At 45.5% G+C, this 24,746-nt stretch overlaps 1 protein-coding gene across 1 annotated transcript in view; it reads left to right on the forward strand.

Moving 5' to 3' along the window:
• LAMA5 (laminin subunit alpha 5) overlaps positions 1-24,746 on the forward strand; it is a 314,720-nt gene that overhangs the window by 111,217 nt on the left and 178,757 nt on the right. The window contains exon 3 of the mRNA XM_060230703.1: positions 1,091-1,208. Within this exon, the coding sequence (XP_060086686.1) occupies positions 1,091-1,208 (118 nt within the window). The remainder of the gene's footprint in view (positions 1-1,090; positions 1,209-24,746) is intronic.

The following is a 24,746-nucleotide window of genomic DNA, read 5'->3' on the forward strand; positions in this document are numbered from 1 at the left end:
GGAGAAAGTGGAGAAAGAAGTACTTTTCTCCCTTTTTCACAATACAAGAACTCGTGGGCATTCAATGAAATAGCTGAGTAACACGTGGAATTCACTGCCACAGGAGGTGGTGGTGGCTACAAGCATAGACAGCTTCAAGAGGGGGTTAGATAAAAATATGGAGCAGAGGTGCATCAGTGGCTATTAGCCACAGTGTGTGTGTGTGTGTGTGTGTGTATATATAATTTTTTTGACCACTGTGTGACAAAGAGTGTTGGACTGAATGGGCCATTGGCCTGATCCAACATGGCTTCTCTTATGTTCTTATGTTCCTTTCTAGTAGGGAAGGGGGCATTTGCTGAATATGACTCTTCTCTAGATATGGCAGCTTCTTTGCCTTCCCAGTTGCATGACACATTGCCCAGTACCAAAGCACCTTTCCCTTGCCACACTTGTTTGCTTGCTGTGGAAAGGTAACTGTTCCGGGATACATAGTTACCTTAAGGATATGCTAGTCTATATCTGATATGGAAGATCAGCATAGCTCAAAGCATTCCACTTCATTTTAGGACTCTCTTAAAACCTCCCCTGTACTGAGAGGTTCACTTGTCTCCCTCTGATGTACAACCTGGCTTTTACTCTGTCCTGATTAGCATTGAAATAAAGCTTTTCCAGGAGGAGCCCCATGGTGCAGAGTGGTAAGGCTGCAGTGCTGCTGTCCAAGCTCTGCTCATGACCTGAGTTTGATCTGGTGGAAGCTGGGTTTAGCTGGCTCAAGGTTGACTCAGCCTGCCATCCTTCCGAGGTCGGTAAAGTGGGTACCCAGCTTGCTGGGGATAAAGTGTAGATGACTGGGGGAGACAATGGCAAACCACCCTGTAAAAGTTTGCCAAGAAAACATCCTGATGCGACATCACCCCATGGGTCAGTAACAACCGAATGCTTGCACAGCGTGGGCGACTACCTTTACCTTTTAAAGACTTCCAACCACAAGAGCGTGCCCATCTATTCAAACTGTAACAGTGGGTTTTCTCTTGAGGAGAAAATGTTGCTTTAGTAGGTATGCGTTGCTTTTTTCTGTGACCTAATAAACACTTTTTTCTCTTAACAGCTGTTCCACGTGGCTTACGTTTTGATCAAGTTTGCAAATTCCCCTCGTCCGGATCTGTGGGTGCTTGAGCGGTCAACTGACTTTGGACTTACCTATGAGCCTTGGCAGTACTTTGCTTGTGAGTATGACTTAAAAGTAGATAAGACAAGGTGCAAGACACAGACCACTGGTCCCTGCGGTGTTTCTGAGCATTTGTAAATCTTACTGTTCTCCTTTGGCTCTGCCATTTGCTAGCCAGCACACCTTGTATATCACACCTGATCCCAAAATGCAGGGGTCTTCAATAGGGTGCTCATGGTGCCTGCCAACAGCTTTCCTGGTGCCTGCCGAATGTTTTTAGACCGTGGGCAGGACCAAGTGGTGCTTTTGCCAAGCAGGACTTCTGATTGGCCATTGGTGATTTGATTGGCTGTTCAGATATCTGAAAATGTCACTTTGGCAGCATGTGTCATCATAGCACAAGGATCTTCACTGTGTTACTTATGGGCCATTGGCCTGATCCAGCATGGCTTCTCTTACGTTCTTATGTACTGAAGGTAAGCCACAGTGGCCATTTTTTTGCCTGTCTTTGTCTTCTGTGGCAGCACCCACCATGCTGTCAGAATTTCAGTGGTGCCTCCAGGATCAAAAGGATTGGGGACTCCTGCTTTAATGTCAGTGCTGGATTAAACCCTGTGGAGGCCCCTAGCCAGTCGAAATCTCAGGGGCCCCTCGCAAATTATCTTAGAGTTGGAGCACCTGCCCCACTGCCCATGGCTCCCTCTGCAGCCTGCAGGTACCTTCTCAAAAGCCCCTTTGACAAAGCTGTCGGGGAGAGGCAGAGAGAGGCAAACTTGGCAATGACAGCAGCAGAAGCCACATCAGGCAAGTTGGTCAAAGAGCAGCTCAGGCGCTAGCTGCATGTGCAGGCTGGGAGGGCTGCAAACAGGGAAAACCAGGGGGGAAAGTCGGCCCGGGGCCCCTAAAGGTGTGGGAGCCCATAGGCCAGTGCCTACATAGCCTAATGGTTAATCCGGTCCTGTTTAATGTAAAGAGTCATGGATTTTCAACAGAAGCTGTCTCATAACTTTCACATTTGCAGAATGGGAGCTATGACTGGTGTAGCTTTTCAGAACTGTCGCAGTGGTCCTGGGTGATGACCACAACTTGACGTTCCTCCTGAACAGTTTGTAAAGGTATAGAATTCCTCAATTGGAAAAGGCAGACCTCTGCGTGTGTTCAGTCTTCCTGATGCCCACGTACATACTATTTTCAAGGGACACATGTCAGTGTGTGTGTGTCATAATCCTGGGCATAGTGAGGTCTGCAGGCCCCAGATAAGCCTGCCTAGGAGTTACAAAAAAGCCGACATTTCCCAGGATCCCTTCTGTTCCTCTGATTGGGTAGCAAGGGTTTTTTTGAGGGAAACTGGCCAAGAGAGGGGTAGGGCCTGGGAGGGGTGGGGCCTGGGTGAAGCCCAGGCGGGGTGTGTTCTTTTCCTGGAAGGCTGAGCTAGAGGCAGGCTGTAGCCTAGAGAGCTTGCAGCAGGGGGAAAGATCCCTCATCCAAGGCAAGGGGTGAGTGTTGGTTAGTAGGGTAAGGACTGTATAATTAAACGCTTTTGTTTCTTTGCACCAACCTTTACTGTTCTCATATTCCCTTTAGCACTAAATCTTTGTCATCCACATTATTTGAGCACTGTAAATAAACTTTTGTTGTTATACTCCTTGTGTCCTCATGTCTCCTTGGTCACAATTAGGAGGTATCTATTAATAAAGAAGATACAGGGGTGGTTGGATGCTCTGGGCCCTCCATACAGACCTTTACCAGAGTGGTTGCAGCCAGTAGAAGGTCCTGCTAGGCCCGACTGTGTGACAGTGTGTTTCGACAGAGCCAGGAAGCAAAATGTCAACACAATCCACCCTCTTCCATTTCCTATTTATTTTGTTTATTGATTTTTTCATTTCTCAAGATGTAATGGTTTTTAAGCAGCATGGGCCAGACCTTGAGTTCTGCAGGGTCTCCTTCCAAGCTTCCAGAGGCCTGGGATTGTAGAAGAAAGAGATTGGAAGAACTGCCAAAGTTTTGAGTGGCTGACTCCTACACTGTTAACAGCTGCAGTACAAACAAAAATTTAGCAGCTGAAGGTTTTCTTGGCGTTCAGACTCAATGCTGTGAAAACCCTTAACTGCTGAATTTCCTTTGCCATGTAGTGACAGGAGCCCTGACGAGGGAAAACTAGAGCAACCCAGACTCCTAGCACTTATTCAGGAGGCAATCCTTCTTCCTAAACCCAGAGAGCTCCACCATCAGCAAGTGAAGGTAGAGGTACAGAATCATAGAATCATAGAGTTGGAAGGGACCTCCAGGGTCATCTAGGCCAACCCCCTGCACAATGCAGGAAACTCACAACTACCTCCCCCTAAATTCACAGGATCCTCATTGCTGTCATATGGCCATCTAGCCTCTGTTTAAAAACCTCCAGGGAAGGAGAGCCCACCACCTCTTGAGTCCAGGATCGTTTCAGGATCATTTTTCTATCCTGGATTTAGGGTTGTTGAGTGATCTATGCTGCCTGTTCTTTTTAGCATCGATTTGATCTGTAGAAATCAGCAAGTGATGTCTATTAGGGCAGGGAGATCTGCTGCAGTTAGCTGTGAATTGACCATAAAAACTACTTGCTTTTAATGGTTTTACTTGGAGATGCTTTGGCTTTTGTTTTAATAACGTCCCTTTCTGGTTAGTTTTTAAACTGATTTTGTTTGTAAACCCTTTTGAGCAGCAAGGAAAAGAGGTGTACGAAACAATGTTAGTTCATTAAAGGTATAGCTACCAGAATAGGTTCAACATTTGGCAACTCGAGCTGGAATTTGGTATAGTACCTTGTTACTCTAGGGCAGGGGTGGCCAAACTTGTTTAATGTAAGAGCCACAGAGAATAAACGTCAGATGATTGAAAGCCGCAAGACATGAACATAAGATGTTTGAGAGCTGCAAGACAGGAAGGAAGAAAGATGGGGGAGGGAAGAGGGTGGGAGAAATGGAAAGAAAACAACTTTAAATGCATTCTTTTGGTTGGCTTGGCCTGGTGAAATGCCTTCTCCAAGCTGGCTGTTGGGGTGGTGAGGGCTTCAAGAGCCACACAATATGTGTGTGAAAGGGCCACAGTTTTGGTCATCCCTACTCTAGAGGCATGCAGTTAGCAAAGCTTAATTTTTACAAATGTGTTGGGGTGGGATGGTAAGCAGAGCCATCTGAATAATTAGTTGCATTCTGGCAGAAGTCTCCATAGGCATCATTTTTGGAGTTTTAGAATTTTTGTTTGATTGTTTGTGTGAAGTGGGGAGGCTCCCAGTAACTTCATGACCATGTGGAGTGCTTTCTTTGTTGATGAGAGCTATCTTTACAACAATAATCATGTATCATTGTTCGTTAGGTTGCCAACAGGGCTGAGGAAAACTATCCTTTTGCTTTAATAGAAGCTTAATGTATAGAATGTATAGCTGTGAGAGCTAGACCATAAGGAAGGTCGAGCGCAGAAAAATAGATGCTTTTGAGATGTGGTGCTGCAAGCAGATCAAATCAGTCAGTCCTAAGGGAAATCAACCCAGACTGTTCACTGGAAGGTCAGATGCTGAAGCTGAAGCTCAAATACTTTGGCTACCAAATGAGAAGGGAGCACTCCCTGGAGAAGATCCTGATGCTGGGAAAGACAGAAGGCAAAAGAAGAAGGAGACGGCAAAAGATGAGATGGCTGGACAGCGTTACTGATGTGACAAACACGAATTTGAGCAGACTTTGGCGGATGGTGGAAGACAGGAGGGCCTGGCATTACTTTGCCTATGGGGTTGCAAAGAGTTGGACTTGACTGTGCAACTGAACAACAACAACAATGTATAGAAATGGGCAGCTGAAGCTGTTTGTGGCACAGAGGTAAATAACATGACCTCAGAAGTCACCTCCTGTTAGGCCTCTGTTAAATCTCTATCTCATACTGTTTCTTAACTTATTTTTTCTTGTTGTTCAGTCGCACAAATTACTAAAATATACAAAAATTACTAAAATACAGGGAGCCCCATGGCGCAGAATGGTAAAGCTGCAGTACTGCAGTCTGAGCTCTCTGCTCATGACCTGAGTTCGATCCCAGCGGAAACTGGGTTCAGGTAGCTGCTCGAGGTTGACTCAGCCTTCCACCCTTCCGAGGTCAGTAAAATGAATACCCAACTTGCTGGGGGAAAAGTGTAGATGACTGGGGAAGGCAGTGGCAAACCACCCCGTAAAAAGTCTGCCGTGAAAACGTGATGCGACGTCACCCCAGAGTCGGAAACAACTGATGCTTGCGCAGGGGACTGCCTTTACCTTTTTTTTACAAAAAGCTAGACCCTATTTGAATGACTGTGAAAATTGATTGCAGATGCATAAAATTTTGCAGCTAAGAGGGATAGGTCTGCTGTTATCTTCTAGTAGAAGAGGTAATGTCTCCGTATGATCTATATTTTGGAGCAAAGGAAGAATTAAAAGATTTCTAATCTCAGAAAAAGGATTGTTTTTCAAGAGTCTTGTGATACAGGGTGTCTACACTACCTGCACCACAGTTGCATATTCTTATAGAATATGATACCTTAAGATACCTCCCTTGCAAAACTCTAGATGGTAGTGGCAACATAAACACATACCTATAGCAAGGAACAGTCAAATATGAGCAGTAATTGGGGAGCTCTCCAGTTTCTTTTCCCCCCCAGGCAGTTGGTTACCCTGTTGCTTGTGGGTTGTCAGGAAAGGGTTATGTGAGTTAGTACTGGCCTGTGAGAATGTAGTAGTGCAACCTTGAGTAGAGTTACACTCTTCTAAGCCCAGTGAGTTTAATGGACTTGGAAGAATATAACTCTGTTTGGGATGGCATTTGTATGAGCTGAAGTGCTCCACAGTGTATGGCTGGAGTAAGGTAGAGATTATGTTTTTGGTATCATAAAGTGACTCTTAATAGGACAATGTTTTGGCTTTTTTGGAGAGGGTATTTTAGTATTTTGTGTGTGTGTGCACCTGGAAGTTATGATGACCTCTGGTGACTGACTCCTGCAGGGGGCATGGAGGATATTCAGAGAGGTGACTGAATAAAGCCTGCCCCTGCCCTCTGGCTCTGGTATTCCAAGGAGGTCTCCCATCCAAGTTCTTGCCAGAGTTGGCCCTGCTTAACTTCTGAGATCTGAGATGGGGCTTGCCTGGGCTAGCCAGGTCAGGGTCAACATGGCAATGTTTTTGATTGCTCATTTATCTAACTTGTTTCCTGGTTTTAAATAGTTTTATGTATTTGTTTAAGGAGGATACTTTATTGGTTAGTTCTGTCTTGATAAGGGACTCAGAATTTCCCTTCGTTTATCCTAAGGCTGCCTTGCAAATAAAGATTAGAGCAGCCTGCTGGGAGTCTCCCCTTTCCTCCTGTGTAGCTTACCAGTGCCATCCAGATGTCTTTGTGATGAATTCCTGCCGTCTTCTTCCTGCCTTGCCGGTTCCTCATCCTGTCAATTTCAAACTTTTATTGGAAAGTTAATGCTGACTTTACACAGGAAAGACTTGCAGGAATTCTTAGACAAGCAAACAAAAATGCATCCCTGTAAAACATTTTCTCATGCACCCTGCTGTGTGCTGTATTGATGCCCGGTACCAAAAGCTAGCACCATCCAAAACTTGTGGATGCCATGCCTATGCTCCTTCTCCTGGCTTAGGGATACCAGCCTCCAGGGGGGACCTGAGGTCCCCTGAAATTACAGCTCACCACCAGAGATCAGTTCCCCTGGAGAAGATGGATGCTTTGGAGGGTAGACTCTGTGGCATTGTAGTCCACTGAGGTCCCTGTCCTCCTGAGGCTTCACCCCCAAATCTCCAGGAATTTCCCAAACTGGAACTGGCAACCCTGTGTTCCCCCCACACCAGTGGCCTAGGGAAACCTGGCAACCCTATCCTGGCTAGAAGGAGAGGTGAAGTCTTTTACTAGACCTAATTCTAGGTTTTGAAGGCTTGCCCTTAGCTCCTAGCTTAGGAGGTGGGCAGAGGGTTATCCATGCAGCAAATCTATGGTAGTGCTTGTATGCATTTCTGCTAGTGTATCTTGTGCCTCATTTCATACTTGATAAGAAGGCCACCAGGTGTTTTATGAGTCTTCTATCTGAAGTCAAGATTAAGAAGGTTTTCAGCTTTGTATCTAAATATACAAATATATCCCTTACATTTATTTAAGTATACTTTGCTTTTCTTCTCCTTGGGGACCCAAAACTGCTTACACGGTTGCTCTCCCCTCCTCCATTTTATCCTTACAACAATGATCTGTGAAGTAGAATTCACTGCTGCAGGAGGTGGTGGCAGCTACAAGCATAGACAGCTTCAGAGGGGATTGGATCAACATATGGAGCAGAGGTCCATCAGTGGCTATTAGCCACAGCGTATTGTTGGAACTCTCTGTCTGGGGCAGTAATGCTCTGTATTCTTGGTGCTTGGGGAGGGGCAACAGTGGGAAGGCTTCTAATGTCCTCACCCTATTGATGGACCTTCTGATGGCACCTGGGTTTTTTGGTCAATGTGTGACACAGAGTGTTGGGCTGGATGGGCCACTGGCCCGATCCAACATGACTTCTCTTATGTTCTTATGACTGAGACATCCATGGAAGAGTGGGATTTCAAGCCTGGGTGTCCCAGACTCCAGTCTTACTTGGAGATCTACAACCTTTTACGATTAAAGTCCCAAACAGCATCAGAGTTCAGAGCTGTAGTTCAAGAAAGAGACCATATAACAAAGTCAGTTTGCATTAATGAAATTATACAGCTTACCATTAACTGAAGATTGGCGTGTATTTATTAACTTCATTGATACCCTGCTCCCCCCCACAATGAAGATCCAACGCAGTTTACGTCATGATTCTCGCCTCCATTTTATCCTCACAACAACCCTGTGAGGTAGGTTAGGCTGAGAGTGTTTGATTGGTCCAAGGTCGCCCAGTGAGCTTCCATGACACAAGTGGGAACTCAAATCTGGGTCTCCCAGATACTAGTCCAACACTCTTAACCACTACACTGCTCTGATTAATAATCCTTAAAGTTTCTGCAACCCAAACAGAGGTTGTTGCAAGTTCTTTTATAGGCAGTGGCAAATGCAGAGCTGCACAATCCTTCATAAATATACAAAAGAGCCAGTTTGGTGTAGTGGTTAAGTGCTTGGACTCTTATCTGGGAGAACTGGGTTTGATTCCCTATTCCTCCACTTGCACCTGCTAGAATGGCCTTGGGTTAGCCATAGCTTATTGCAGGAGTTGTCCTTGAAAGGGCAGCTGTTGTAAGTTCTCTCAGCCCCACCTACTTCACAGGGTGTCTGTTTTGTGGGGGGAAGGTAAATGAGATTGTGTGCTGCTCTGAGACTCTGAGATTCAGAGTATAGGTCAGGGTATAAATCCAATATCATCATCATCATCATCATCATCATCATCATCATCATCATCATCATCATCATCATCATCATCATCATCATCATCATCATCATCATCATCATCATCATCATTCTTCTTCTTCTTTGTATGATTGTTTTAGCAGGGGCATAAATTTATCCATGTTTTGCATTTGGATGACTGGCATCCATTCACCTCTTAATGTTTCCCATTTCGTAAAGTATCTGTCCATAAATTCCTTTACTCCCATTATCCATAAAGCCCTTTAGACAATTCCCCCTCCAAATTCCTTTGACATATTGATTAATCTCCCCTTCAGTTTATTCTTGCATTCCACTTAACTCTTCCAATATACCTTAGATTAAATATTTGATCCTGTATTTTTTTTTTAAAGAGCCTTATTTGGTTCTGCACTGAGCTAGAGGTGGCAGGGTCCTTCTGTAACTACAACACCAGGCTTGTTTTTGTGTGGAACATCTTATGTACTTTGTATTTTAAAAACGCTCATGCAACCTGATGGTATTTCTAAATCGCCCATTCTCTCATTTTGACCCATAGGAGGCTTTTGCACATTTCCTAGCATGCTGTCTGACTTGCATGCAAACTGTTGGAACATGTGGCCCGCCATCTAGTTTCCTAGTATCACATCTAATTTTGCAACGGCTCTTGTCTGGCATTTGTGCCTGGGGATATGTGTCTCTCTCTGTCACAAATAGAGATGCTGGCATTGATGCCTAGCTGCCTTTGGTGTCTGTGGCACTAAACTCAAATATGTGGCTTTCTGGCAACCCCCCCCCCCCTCTATTTGGTTGGCAGGGTAAGAATCCATTTGGCAATTAGTACTTATATCAACACATTACCGAGCATGGAAGTAAGAGGGGAACTTCCTGCAAAGTCTCTTTTTCTTCATTATTTGTGGTCTCAACTTGGCTTGGAAGACAAGCCCTCTTTCCTTGTGACAGGCTAGAAAGTACCTTTTCCAGCTGCCCAGACACCAGGCGCTGGTGACCAGACGTATGGGGTTGTCTATTTTTTCTCCGGTAGATTCCTGGGAAAGACAAATTACGGAAATTGAACATGAGAATTTCTCAGTTTGAAGCTGCCTTTCGGTTTCCCGAGTGGAATCTGATCCTTATGTTACTAAGAAGCGCCAGCTTGTTCTACAAATATATCATTATAAAACATGGAGGGAGTAGCCAAAGTACTGCAAACATGTTAAGGACCAGCTCCTCCAGGGAGCGTAAGCGGTAATTGGTAGAAGATGTGAGTTAGACTTTATGATGATCTTTTAAGCAGAAAAACCTGGCGGAGGAGTGTCTGGAAAGACTATACAGTGAATTTTTTCCCTTGGCGTGTGCTACCAACCTTAATTTCTTTGGATGTGCGAGCTCATTAGATTTCTTCTGTGGACAGAACAAGAGGCAACTTTATTGTTGTTTTTAAAATTCAATTATAACACAAGTTTAGGAAGAGATGGCTCTCTTTTTCTTCCAGTTTCAAAGATTTTTACGTTGAATCATGCAAAGGCAATGACAGTTGGTTCTTCTGCCTGTTTTTTTTTTTTTGTTCTGTTTTCCTCAAAGATTACACTTGTTTTCCTTGGAAGAATTTTTGTACAAGTTTGTGTTTGGGGCAGGAAGGCAAGCAGCATCGACTGAATCCTAATTCAGAATACTAAGGCAAACTGCAAGTCTTCTTTTAGAACTCCTTTCACTTTTAGATTTGCATCCTACAAAATGGAAAATCTATGTGAAGCACTACATTGCGAATTATTGCATTCTGATTAAAAATACACCACCATTGGATTATTAATTTGCAACCTTATAAATACAGAAGGAATGGAGAAAATGTATGTCCATTGTCAAGCCAACCAACAAGAAGTTTCCTGCTGGAGCAAATCAAGGGTCCATCTGACCCAGAGTCTTGTTTCAGCAATGACCAGTCAGATACCATGAAACCTGCCATCGTTCATCTTCCTTAAGTGGCATTAATAGAATATTGCACAGTGTTATTGTCACAATAAGTACAGTGGCAATAATAGGATATTGCACAGTCAGGGCTTTTTTTGAGCAGGAACTCACAGGAATGCAGTTCCGGCTGGCTTGGCACAAGGGTGTGTGGCCTAATATGCAAATGAGCTGCCACTGGACATTCTCTACAAAAAGCCCTTCGCGAAACAATGGTGGTCAGGGGGTGTGGCCTAATATGCAAATGAGTTCCTGCTGGGTGTTTTCTACAAAAAAAGCCCTGCATAGTATCATTATTGTTTATTGTACATCTTCCAGCAACTAGTATTCAGAGGTATGCTGCCTCTGATTGTAGACTGTCCACTTTGCCATCCAAGCTGCAGCCATCTAAAGCACGGTCCATTTTTACACTGTGTGACAGCAGAACGAGGACTCCTTCTAGTTCGTTTCAAATTGACTGCTGATCGGTTTCATTGGGTGACCCTGAGCTCTAGTTTTGTGAGAGAGATGAAAAATCTCATCACCCGCTGCCTTCATTCACAGTTTTTGTAATCTACTGTCTTATCCCTCCATCATCATAATACCCAAACGACTCTAAACCAGATCTTTAGGGAAGGTCCTCCATTGGTTGCTTTTTTGTACCTTCTCTTGTTCTGTAATACAGGGGTCCCCAACCCCTGGGCCGTGGACTGGTACCGGGCCATGGCCTGTTAGCAACCGGGACACGAAGCCTGGCTCCCCCCCCCCCCCCGTGGTGCTGTGCACCTCCTCCACCCTCCATTTCCACAATTTTAAGGCCGGGGAAGGGGTGGTGAAGCACCACTTTCTCTGGCTCTTTAAGGGCCGACCCCCCCCCCCCGATCAGCTGATCCATGGGGAAAACCTCTGCAGCAGTGGCCAGCAACCTGCCGAAGAAGAGGCACCGCCCTTGTCTCCTCTCCACTTCCTTCCTGGGCATGGAAAAAAAGTGGGGAGGAGACAAGGGCGACACTGCTCCTTCAGCAGGTCATCCACCGCTGCTGCAGAGGTTTTCCCTGCTGATTGGCGAGGGGGGGGGTCTGCCCTTAAAGAGCTGGGGAAGGCGGCACTTTACCACCCCTTCTCCAGCCTTAAAATTGTAAAAACAGAGGGTGGAGGAGGCGCCGTGAGGAGAGATAGGGGCTGTGAGGCTGCACGGCCATGGGGAGCGGGGCAGTGAGGCTGCACGGCAGCGGAGAGTGGGGAGGCTGCACGGTCGTGGGGGGTGGGACCGAATTTGGTGGCCCCACTTTGCCAGCCCTGGGTCCGTGGTGGGCGGACCAGCCCTGGTGCCGGTCTCTGGTGCCGCAAAGGTTGGGGACCACTGCTGTAATATATTTTTTGAGACTGGGTCAGAGCCAGCCCTGCCACTAGGCAAACTCGGTGATTGCCTAAGGCGCTGGCCTTCTGGAGGTGCTGAATTGGCCGCCCACCATGGTATCAGTGGCATCACTGACTTTATCAGTGGGGGGAGGGGGAGATGCCAGAAGTTAGCCTTGCCTAGGGTGTCAGGCAGTCTAGGGCTGGCTCCAAATGGGGTGATCTCTGTTGCATGGAGATCAATTGCAATCCCAGGAGATCCCCAGCCACAACCTAAAGTCTGGCAACCCTAGTCCTTTCTGAGCTCTGTCTCTGAACCCTGCCTCCCCAGGCTCCACCCCCAAATCTCCAGGAACTTCACAGACTGACCTAGAAACCTTAAGGTTGTGGAGTTTGTACTGAAATGGTCTTTATTTTTTGGAACCGCTAGGAAGAATAAAACATTCATCAACAATGCAAAAGGTTTTGTTAAATTTGGAATACCCTAAAGGATTTATCATGCCAATACAAAGCAGACTGGCAATTAATCCAACATCTCTTTTTACTATCGTGCGTTGTGCCAAAATGTTGGTTTGGCCTGTCTGTTACCGGCACAAATCTTATTCAGTGGCATAAAATGAACTTTCCTTTCATGACAGGCTGAACTCTCCAGCGTTAACCAGAATGGTGCCAGGGTACAATACATGTTTTTCCTCCTCTGTGAGTGGAGTATGACAAATGCATTTTTTTTTTCCCCTGGAACACCCAGGGAGTACAAAATGGGGAAATATGTGGCCCTTTGATGCTTGAAACCACATGAAGGCTTCCCCCCAGCTGTGTTTAGGTTCTGAAGCTCCTCTTTTATACACGAATGGCAGGTCAAAAATGTTCACTTTGTTGTTTTGTTGGGTACTAATCCAGAAATGCATTGTGCTTCCCTAATCAATTAAGCATGTTACACACAAGCCCTGGCAGCTGAAATCCCATCCTGTAACCCACCAAACTCTGTGACTTTTGTTGGGGAAAGGGGAATCATGATTTTTTTTTAAAAAAAAAGTTTAAAAATCACTTTTTGTTTTTGCTTCTTTTTAACTTTTTAGATGGGTAGCTGTGTGGGTCTGATGCAACGGAACAAGGTTTGAGTCCAGTGGTGCCTTTCAGACCAACACAGTTTAATTCTGGTTTAAGCTTCACGTACATATCTGAAGAAGTGTGCATGCACACAAAAGCTTATACTCTGAATTTAAATTTTGTTGGTCTTAAAGATGCCTCTGGACTCAGACGTTGCCCTTTAAACATGGTTTCTAGTAAAATCTGAATTTAATACAGACAGGGCTTTTTTTGTAGAAAAAAGCCCAGCAGAAACTGATTTGCATATCAGGCCACATACTCCGATGTCACTGGAAGTGATGTTACCAGTTTGATATAGTGGTTAAGTGTGCAGACTCTTATCGGGGAGAACCGAGTTTGATTCTCCACTCCTCCACTTGCACCTGCTGTAATGGCCTTGGGTAGCCATTGCTATTGCAGGAGTTGTTCTTGAAAGGGCAGCTGCTATGAGAGCCCTCTCAGCCCCACCCACCTCACAGGGTGTCTATTGTTGGGGGAGAAGATATAGGAGATTGTGAGCCGTTCTGAGTCTCTGATTCAGAGGAGGGTGGGGTATAAATCTGCAGTCGTCTTCTTCTTCTTCCTGTTCAATGGGTTACTTTCCGCTAATTGACACGGAACAGTACAGTGCCATCGCCTGCATTTCATGGATGTGTGTCACATAGCTCAGTGAGAGATCTTGTTTTGCCCTTCCCAACATGGTCGGAGAGAGAGAGCGAGCCACATGTGGTGGAGTGAGCAGTGGCAGCCCAGCTTCTCCCAGAAGGGGGCACTTGTGGGCAGCTCCGTGTCTTTCTTCACAAGCCCGTTGGAGACTGGAGGCGGCAGAGAGGATGGAGCACACGGTCTGGGAATGTGTGGCTGCCTAGTACCATCTACCAGAGACCTTTTTTTGAGCTGGAGCCCTGGCCAATGCAGCTGAAACTGTGTTCCTGTGTGTTCCTGCTGTTGTGGAAAAAATTCTGACTGGTCCCTTTATGAAAACAACCCATGAGAGATTTAAGTCATTTTACACTGTTTGAAGAACTTGAAGCACCTACTAACCCCTCCCCCCCAAATATAGATATATTAAAAACATTGCCTCATGCCTTGAAAATGAATCATGGCCACCTATCAAATACACTGACTTTGAAGGATTCTTTTCTGGGTAAAAGGAAAAACCTGGGGAAATACGTCTGACCTCTGAGGTTAAGCATTACAGAGGATGCAATAAGTTAACGTGCGTAATAGATTACTGTGGGCTGCCTACCAGCTCCAGGGACTAGCAAGTCATTTGAGACACTGGTGGTGGAAAGTGCTGTCAAGTCAAAGCTGACTTTTAGAGTTGCCAGCCTCCAGGTGGGGCCTGGAGAGCTCTTGCTTTTACATCTGATCTCCAACTGGCAAAGATCAGCTTCCCTGGAGAAAATGGCAGCTTTGAAGGGTGGGCTCTGTGGCACGGTACCATGCTGAGAGCCCTCCCCAAACCCCACCCTCTCCTGGATCCACCCCCAAAGTCTCCAGTTATTTTCCAACGCAGACCTGGCATCCCTACTTACAGTGACCCCATAGGGTTTTCAAGGCAAGAGGTGTTCAGCAGTGATTTGCCATTGCCTGGCTCTGTGTCACATCCCAGTATTTCTTGGAGGTCTCCCATCCTGTTCAGCCGTGCTTATCCTCCGATGAGATCCGGCTGTCCTAGGCTATCCTGATCAGGTCAGGGCACAAATACTAGAATCCAGAAGATATCCTGCAGGGTCATCCACAGAGCTTAAATGGGAGATTTTGCTCTCCTAGAATCCCCTTTCCCTGAGCTTTGAGATATGTTCTCTTCTCATCATCAGCAGAACCATGATGATTTGCCAGCTTTCTCCCTCCCTCACAGATATTTAAAGAGAAGAGCTTCCCCAAACCAGAGGGAGGGAGGCGGGGGACAGGCCCAGGATATGGTCTGAAGGCACATAATACAACAGGTTTATTTTTAAATTGTGTATTGTTACTTTCCAAACAAAGTTTCCATTATGATTTCCCCCCCCCCCAAGTATAACATACAGCAAGGTTAGTGATAGCCTTATCTCGTTAGATCTCGAAAGCTAATCAGTAACTGGATGGGAGGCCTCCAAGGTCTTCCGGGGTTGCTTTGCAGAGGTGGCAAACCACCTCTTACTGATAGCTGAGCAGTGCTGGGTCTAGACCTGGGGCACACTGAGAAGTTAAAATGGTTCTGGAACTAGCCAAGCTGAGTGCTTCTCATTGCCCCTACAAGCCAGGATTGCAGAGGCGTCTCAACACAGCAGTTCCATCCGTGGCCATTTGCTCGTCCATTGCTTCCTCTTTCAAAGTGCAAGCAGTACAGGAGACAGTGGATGAGCTGACACTGATTAATTAGGGATGCCAGCCTCCAGGTGGGGCTTGGGAATCTCCTTGAATTACAGTTCATCTCCAAACTTCAGAGATCAGTTCTCCTGTAGAAAACTGATGCTTTGGAGGGCAGACTGTATGGCATCTTAGCCCACTGAGGGCCCTGTCCTCCCCAGGCTCCACCCCCAAATCACCAGGAATTTCCCAAGCTGGAGCTGGCAGCCTTAGCCCCCCTGCTGGGGGCTGAGGGGTCCCGTTAAACCTGATTGTTGGTGATCTGAGCCAAGTGCAGGGCTTTTCTTTTGTAGAAAAAGCCCAGCAGGAGCTCATTTGCATATTAGGCCACACCCCCTGACACTGCCATTGTTTCACACAGGGTTTTTTGTAGAAAAAGCCCAGCAGGAACAAATTGCATATTAGGCCACACCCCCTGATGCCAAGCCCTGGCCGAGTGACTCCTGAGGAGCTGGCAGAGTTGCTAGGGCTTGGCTGTGCTTGCACCTGGCCCCCAGTGGCGCAATAGGGCAGTGGCCCACCAGCAGGTTTCTCTATATGTTAAACAGCCAAACAGCCCCTCGTCTGGACAAGTGTTTTCCTTGGAATTCTGTGTCAGCTCCAATTTTAAAAAGTGGCAGAGGAGGAAAGGAAATAGATGGGACAGACGAGGAGTTTGGGGATCTTCTGCAACCTCTGCAAACAGCAGCAGGGATAGTAGCTGGCAAGGCTAGAGATGAAAGGTATTTTGGAGACTGGAAAAAAAGAATCAGAAGCAAGCAGGCCGGTGTAGTGTAGTGGTTAGAGTGTCAGGCTGGCATCTGGGAGACCCAAGCTTGATTCACCATTTTGCCCTGACCTGGATGGCCCAAACTAATCTGATCTTGTCAGATCTTGGAAGCTAAGCAGGGTCGGCCCTGGTTAGTGTTTGGACGGGAGACCACCAAGGAAGTCCGGGGAATGCTTTGCAGAGCCAGGCAATGACAAACCACTTCTGTTAGTCTCTTGCTTTGAAAACCCTCCAAGGTCACCAAAAATTGGCTGGGACTATGTTGTTGTTCAGTTGCACAGTCGAGCCCGGCTCTTTGCGACCCCATGGACAAAGTCACGCCAGGCCCTCCTGTCTTCCACCATCCTCAGAAGTCTGCTCAAATTTGCATTAGTTACATCAGTAACACTTTCCAGCCATCTCATCTTCTGCCGTCCCCTTCTTCTTTTGCCTTCTGTCTTTCCCAGCATCAGGGTCTTCTCCAGTGAGTGCTCCGTTCTCATTTGGGGGCCAAAGTATTTGAGCTTCAGCTTCAGCATCTGACCTTCCAGGAAACAGTCTGGGTTGATTTCCCTTAGGACTGACTGATTTGATCTTCTTGCAATCCAACGGACTCTCAAGATTCTTCTCCAGCACCACAGCTTGAAAGCATCTATTCTTCTGTGCTTGGCATTCCTTATGGCATTCCTTATGGTCCAGCTCTCACAGCCATACATTACTACTGGAAATAAATTGCTTTGACTATATGGACTTTTGTTGGCAGGGTGATGTCTCTACTTTTTATTATACTGCCTAGGTTCACCATAGCTGTCCTCCCAAGGAGCAAACATCTTTTAATGTCATGGCTACCGTCACCATCTGCAGTGATCTTGGATCCCAGAAATGTGAAGTCTGTCACTACTTTCATGTCTTCCCCTTCTATTTGTCAAGCAGTGATGCGGCCAGATGCCATGATCTTAGATTTTTTGATGTTGAGTTTCAAGCCTACTTTTGTGCTCTCCTCTTTCACTCTCAACAAGAGGTTCCCAGCACTATAGGTCTAGCCATTATAACCCTGCAAGGACACGTCTGGGCTGAGATGTGGCAGCCTGAAGAACCTCATCCCACAGGGAGATACAAAGGCGCAGGCGAATCTCCTTTTTCTTTTCAAACAGCTGGCAGCCTTTCGCATCACACATGATATGCAGTTTCTCTAGGAGGAGTGATCAATTTTTAAAATAACTGAGAGAAAAAACAACCCCAATTTGAATGATAAATTTTAATTGTCATTTCCTGTTCTGAATTTTTAAAAATTCCCCGAACAAGCTAGTAGCTATAAACAATTGAAATAAATAGGCCTGCAATTAAATAGAATCCCTATAGAGCCAAGAGGCTTATTCTGAAACTTGAGGGTCAAACAGCTGATATGCCTCTTTTGCACTGCAGAATTGTGTATGTCCAGTGGCAGGAGATCCAGTTTGGCTCTTTCTGTGCACAGGGCAAAGATCTTACCTGAAGGCTAAGTGTTAAACCCTATGCATATTTAGAAGCAAACGCCTGTTTGTACAGGTTTCCAAATCTAGTTCAGGCAGGGCTTTTTTTGTAGCAGGAACTCTTTTGCATATTAGGCCATACACACCCCCTGATCAATGTTCCCTCTACGCTGCAGAGTCTTGTGAGCAAAAATTCTACTTTGTGAGCTATTGGCATTAAAGTTGTGAGCTACTGCATAAGAACATAAGAACAGCCATGTTGGATCAGGCCATTGGCCCATCCAGTCCAACACTCTGTGTCACACAGTGGCCAAAAAATTTATACACACACACACACACACACACACACACTGTGGCTAATAGCCACTGATGGACCTCTGCTCCATATTTTTATCTAACCTCCTCTTGAAGCTGGCTATGCTTGTAACCGCCACCACCTCCTGTGGCAGTGAATTCCACATATTAATCACACTTTGGGTGAAGAAGTACCTCCTTTTATCCGTTCTAACCCAACTGCTCAGCAATTTCATTGAATGCCCATGAGTTCTTGTATTGTGAGAAAGGGAGAAAAGTACTTCTTTCTCTACCTTCTCCATCCCATGTATAATCTTGTAAACCTCTATCATGTCACCCCGCAGTCAACGTTTCTCCAAGCCAAAGAGCCCCAAGCGTTTTAACCTTTCTTCATAGGGAAAGTGTTCCAAACTTTAATCATTCTAGTTGCCCTTTTCTGCACTTTTTCCAATGCTATAATATCCTTTCTGAGGTGCGGTGACCAGAATTGCACACAGTATTCCAAATGAGACCGCACCATCGATTTATACAGGGGCATTATGATACTGGCTGTTTTGTTTTCAGTTCCCTTCCTAATAATTCCCAGCATGGCGTTGGCCTTCTTTATTGCAATCGCACACTGTCTTGACATTTTCAGTGAGTTATCTACCATGACCCCAAGATCTCTTGGACAGTCTCTGCCAGTTCACACCCCATCAACTTGTATTTGTAGCTGGGATTCTTGGCCCCAATGTGCATTACTTTGCACTTGGCCACATTGAACCTCATCTGCCACGTTGACGCCCACTCACCCAGCCTCAACAGATCCCTTTGGAGTGCCTCACAATCCTCTCTGGTTCTCACCACCCTGAACAATTTAGTGTCATCCGCAAACTTGGCCACTTCACTGCTCACTCCCAACTCCAAATCATTTATGAACAAGTCAAAGAGCATTGGACCCAGTACCGAGCCCTGCGGCACCCCACTGCTTACTGTCCTCCACTGCAAAGATGCCCATTTATACTCACTCTCTGCTTCCTATTAATTAGTCAGTTTTTGATCCACAAGAGGACCTGTCCTTTTACTCCATGACTCTCAAGCTTACTAAGAAGCCTTTGATGAGGAACTTTATCAAAAGCTTTCTGGAAGTCAAGGTCAACAATATCTATCGGGTCTCCTTTGTCCACATGTTTGTTCACCCCCTCAAAGAAATGTAACAGGTTAGTGAGGCAAGATCTTTCCTTACAGAACCCATGCTGAGTCTTCCTCAATAACTTGTGTTCATCAATGTGCCTACTCATTCTGTCCTTGATAATGCTTTCTACCAACTTTCCCGGTATTGAAGTCAGACTGACTGGCCTGTAGTTACGCAGATCTCCTCTGGAACCCTTTTTAAAGATGGGGGTGACATTTGCTACCTTCCAGTCCTCAGAAACGGAGGCAGATTTCAATGAAAGATTACATCTTTTTGCGAGAAGATCCACAAGTTCAACTTTGAGTTCTTTCAGAACTCTTGGATGTATGCCATCCGGACCTGGTGACTTATTAGTTTTTAATTCGTCTATCAGTTGTAGGACCTCCTCTTTTGTCACCTCAATCTGACTCAGGTCTTTCAACACCCCTTCCAATATAAGTGGTTCTGGAGCAGGGAAACACTTCTCATCTTCCACAGTGAAGACGGAGGCAAAAAATGCATTCAGCTTCTCAGCCATTTCCCTATCCTCCTTCAGTAATCCTTTGACCCCTTGGTCATCCAAGGGCCCCACTGCCTCCCTGGCTGGTTTCCTGCTTCTAATATATTTGAAGAAATTTTTATTGTTGGTCTTTATGTTTTTTGCAATATGCTCCTCATAGTCCCTTTTTGCCTGCCTGATCACAGTCTTGCATTTGATTTGCCACTGCCTGTGTTCCCTTTTATTAATCTCACTTGGACTAGCTTTCCACCGCTTAAAAGAGTCCTTCTTACCTTTTACAGCTTCCATTACTTTGTTTGTTAACCATGCAGGCCTTCTCTTATACTTGTTTGTACCTTTCCTAACTTCTGGTATATATTTTATCTGAGCTTCTAGGATTGTAGTTTTAAATAGCCTCCAAGCTTCCCCAAGGGTTTTGACTGTATTTACCTTTCCTTTCAGTTTCTTCTTCACATGCCTCCTCATCTCAGAGAATTTACCCCTTTTAAAGTTAAATGTGGTTGTGCTGGTTTTTTGGAGCAACTCTCTATTTATACAAATGGTGAAATCAATAACGTTACGGTCACTGCTCCCAAGCAGTGCAATCACTTTTACATCTCTCACCAAGTCTTGGGCATTACTTAGGACCAAATCCAGGATCACCCCACCCCTGGTAGGTTCTGAGACCATGTGCTCCATAGCACAGTCATTGAGAGCATCTAGAAACTCAATCTCTTTCTCTCGACCAGAACACATATTGACCCAATCAGTCTGCGGGTAGTTAAAATCACCTATGATGACATAGTTTTTACGTCTAGCCACTATCTTTAAGCCTTCCATCATATTATAGTCGTCCTCTATCTTTTGATTTGGTGGGCGATAACAAACTCCCATAGTTAAATTTCCTTTTGGGCCCTCTATTTCAACCCAAAGCATTTCTAGAAGGGAATCTAATTCTCTGACCTCAGTCTTACTGGACCATATGCCCTCTCTGACATACAGAGCCACCCCACCTCCAACCCTTCCCTCCCTATCCTTCCAATATAACTTATATCCAGGAATCACCGTGTCCCACTGATTCTCCTCATTCCACCAAGTTTCTGAAATTCCCACAATGTCTATGTTTTCTCCCAACACTAAACATTTCAACTCACCAATTTACTGCATAAATTAGTACAAAGCAGTAGACAAGTTCCACCTTTAACTTAGTTGGTCTTAAAGGTAGAACTTGTCTACTGCTTTGTTCTATTGCTTCAGATAGCTACTGCTTTGTTCTATTGCTTCAGATAGCTGCCCACTAGGACAGGGGCGTAGACTTTTCAATTTCTGTGGGGGGGGGGGAGGCTGGGACCCAGCCAGAGACATTTGATCCAGTGACATCATAGGGAGGAGCCAGTGACATCACAGGGAGGGGCCTCCATTATCACTACCTATGAATTTATGGAGAAGCTCCCTCCCCATAAATTTAGGGAGCAGCCCCCCAACAATTCCCATGGACTGGGCCAGACCCAGGAAAAGGTGGGAGTTGGCCAGTGGTTATAGTGGTATCTCAGAGGTCTCTTGCTGTGTCCTGTTTTTGAAATTTATTTTTAGAATAGTCACTTTAAGATTTGCAAATATACATATCACGTGCATAGGATAAACGAATGGTCACAAAATTTGAGAGTCGAAGGCAATACAGAAAAGCTTTAGGGGAACAATTCCCTTCACCCCGCTGTTTTCTGATGACCTTGAAGCACAATCTCCTTTCCCCCCCCCCAACAGACACCCTGTGAGGTAGGTTGGGCTAAGTGAGCTCTTACAGCAGCAGCCCTTTTAAGGACCGCTCCTACAAAAGTGATGATTGACCCAAGGCCATTCCAGCAGCTGCAAGTGAGGAGTGGGGAATCAAACCCGGTTCTCCCAGATAAGAGTCCACGCACTTAACTACTGCATCAAACTGGCTGTCACCAACTATATGTTTGGTTCAGTATATGCTGCATTTTACAGCTGCTGCTGATACCTAAATCATTCAGTTTTCACTTATACTCAGAAATCAAACTTTCATTTCATGTATTCAGCATATTCTGCCCTACCCACAAAATGGGCTCAGGATGGCTCACATCATAAAACCAACAGCAGCAAAACAATAAATAAGACCAATGATTAATAGCAAAAAAAGCCTCATGTCAGATAAAATAAGAACATAAGAACATAAGAGAAGCCATGTTAGATCAGGCCAATGGCCCATCCAGTCCAACATTCTGTGTCACACAGCGGCCAAATATATATATATATATATATATACACACACACATACACACTGTGGCTAATAGCCACTGATGGACCTCTGCTCCATATTTTTATCTAACCCCCTCTTGAAGGTGGCCATGCTTGTGGCCGCCACCACCTCCTGTGGCAGTGAATTCCACATGTTAATCACCCTTTGGGTGAAGAAGTACTTCCTTTTTCCGTTTTAACCTGTCTGCTCAATTTCATCGAATGCCCACGAGTTCTCGTATTATGAGAAAGGGAGAAAAGTACTTCTTTCTCTACTTTCTCCATCCCATGCATTATCTTGTAAACCTCTATCATGTCACCCCTCAGTCGACGTTTCTCCAAGCTAAAGAGCCCTAAGCGTTTCAACCTTTCTTCATAGGGAAGGTGTTCCAGCCCTTTAATCATTCTAGTTGCCCTTTTCTGAACTTTCTCCAATGCTATAATATCCTTTTTGAGGTGCGGCGACCAGAACTGCACACAGTACTCCAAATGAGACCGCACCATCGATTTATACAGGGGCATTATGATACTGGCTGATTTGTTTTCAATTCCCTTCCTAATAATTCCCAGCATGGCATTGGCCTTTTTTATTGCAAACGCACACTGTCTTGACATTTTCAGTGAATTATCTACCACGACCCCAAGATCTCTCTCTTGGTCAGTCTCTGCCAGTTCACACCCCATCAACTTGTATTTGTAGCTGGGATTCTTGGCCCCAATGTGCATTACTTTGCACTTGGCCACATTGAACCGCATCTGCCACGTTGACGCCCACTCACCCAGCCTCAACAGATCCCTTTGGAGTTCCTCACAATCCTCTCTGGTTCTCACCACCCTGAACAATTTAGTGTCATCCGCAAATTTGGCCACTTCACTGCTCACTCACAACTCTAAATCTAAATAAGCGTGTGTGCAATCTAAATGAAACAGTGTACATGCACACAAAAGCTGATGCCCAGAATAAAACTTGGTTGGTTCTTAAAGGTGCCACTGGCCTCAAATTTTGTTCTTAAATGTCTCTGATCTTCATGTCCACCCACACTCAATCTCACTTTCCCCCCAAATGTAAATTGGAACTAAGCAAGTATTTTGAATCCACCAAAGAGAGCCTGGTGTAGCCAGCCAGGCTTTATTTTCCAACAGACACCAAACTTATAAGGATTGATATGTGCTGGATATCAATACTTTAGTAATTACCTTACAATATCAAGAGTCCTTCAACACTCTAGATCGGCTGGCTGGATGAAAAAAATAGTCACTTTTCTAATGTGTGCTGAGAGAGCACACTCAGGTCTGCCAATGTATTGATTTAAACAATTTACACAATTAAAGCTTTCCAACACTGGTTAATATGCATATTGACACCTAGCCTCTGCCTGGAGCTCTGTTAGCATTTCTAAGGAGCTGAAGTTGTAAAGTCATTTGCAGCTCAGAGGGAAAATAACACATAGCATTTATAACCCCATTCATGCCTTTGAAGCCCGAATTCCTGTATTGGTTGCTCTGCGGGGGCTTAGCCCCTGCTGGGAAAATCTGGGGGGGGGCAGAGCCCCCCAGTCCCCCGTACTTTACACCTATGCACTTGGATCTATCTGGGATCATCCTTCCTGAGCTAAGACAAAAATGTGTGAGCTGGAGGCTAAAAATCTGTGAGCTAGCTCACACTAGCTCAGCTTAGAGGGAACACTGCCCCTGATGCAGCCAATCCTCCTGGAGCTTACAGTAGGCACTGTACTAAGAGCCCTGTAAGCTCTTGGAGGATTGGCTACATTAGGGGTGTGTGGTCTAATATGCAAAGGAGTTCCTGCTACAAAAAAAGCCCTGCATTCAGTTCTGGAAATCTGAAGGTGAAGTCTGAGGAGGCTGAAGTTTGAGGAGGGGAGGGAGCTCAGCAGGGTATAATGCCATAGAGTCCACCCTCCAAAGCAGCCCTATTCTCCAGGGGATACATTTTAGTTTGGCTAGCTTGTCTTGTCAGGGGAAGGCAGAGTTTATGAGAAATGTGAACAATTCCAGGCAGGTTTAAGATTTCTGAGGAAATGACCACCCTGTCTGTGGCCACAGTATACCACTGTGTGCCCTCTCCTTCATCTCCTTGCTAATACTGGAATGTCAAACATCCAGGAGGGAATGAACTTTGGCCTAAAGCTCTCAGGCTTCTGTGGGTGAGGTGACATGAATGTGTTTTTGAGGAAATATCAGTTTACCTCAGCATCTCTCATCGACCAGCTTGGGGCTTTTATTTTGTTTTTGATGAAACCATGGCAGCTCCCTATTGACTTCCTGAATTTCGAAATAGGAACAGTATGTTGTTGTTGTAGTTGTTAACCGTTCAGTTGTGTTTGACTCTTGGTGTTCTCACCCACAGGGCAGCAATTATATCTTTCACAGCTAAGGCTTCTGCATTGGGCTTTCTTACCTGTTTATGGAGCTCGTCAAACAGTCAGGTTGCTTCTTGTCAGCAGCTGCCTTTGGGGAAGAAGAAGATGAAGAAAATACTGGATTTATACCCCACCCTCCACTCTGAATCTCAGAGTCTCAGAGCAGCCTACAATCTCCTTTACCTTCCTCCCCCACAGCAGACACCCTGTGAGGGTAGGTGGGGCTGAGAGAGCTCTCCCAGAGAGCCAGTTTGGTGTAGTGGTTAAGCGTGCGGATTCTTATCTGGGAGAACTGGGTTTGATTCCCCACTCCTCCACTTGCAGTTGCTGGAATGGCCTTGGGTAGCCATTGCTATCGCAGGAGTTGTCCTTGAAAGGGCAGCTGCTGTGAGAGCCCTCTCAGCCCCACCCACCTCACAGGGTGTCTGTTGTGTGGGAGGAAGATATAGGAGATTGTAAACCACTCTGATTCAGAGAGAAGGGCGGGGTATAAATCTGCAGTCTTCTTATTCTTTTGCATTGAGCTTTCTTACCTGTTTACGGAACCTGTCAAACAGTCAGGTTGCTTCTTGCCTTTGGGGAAGAAGAAGATGAAGAAGAAAATATTGGATTTATACCCCAACCTCCACTCTGAATCTCAGACTCTCAGAGAAGTTTACAATCTCTTTTACCTTCCTCCCCCACAAC

This window comes from Heteronotia binoei, chromosome 2 (genome assembly GCF_032191835.1).
Source record: "Heteronotia binoei isolate CCM8104 ecotype False Entrance Well chromosome 2, APGP_CSIRO_Hbin_v1, whole genome shotgun sequence".
Classification (NCBI taxonomy): domain Eukaryota; kingdom Metazoa; phylum Chordata; class Lepidosauria; order Squamata; family Gekkonidae; genus Heteronotia; species Heteronotia binoei.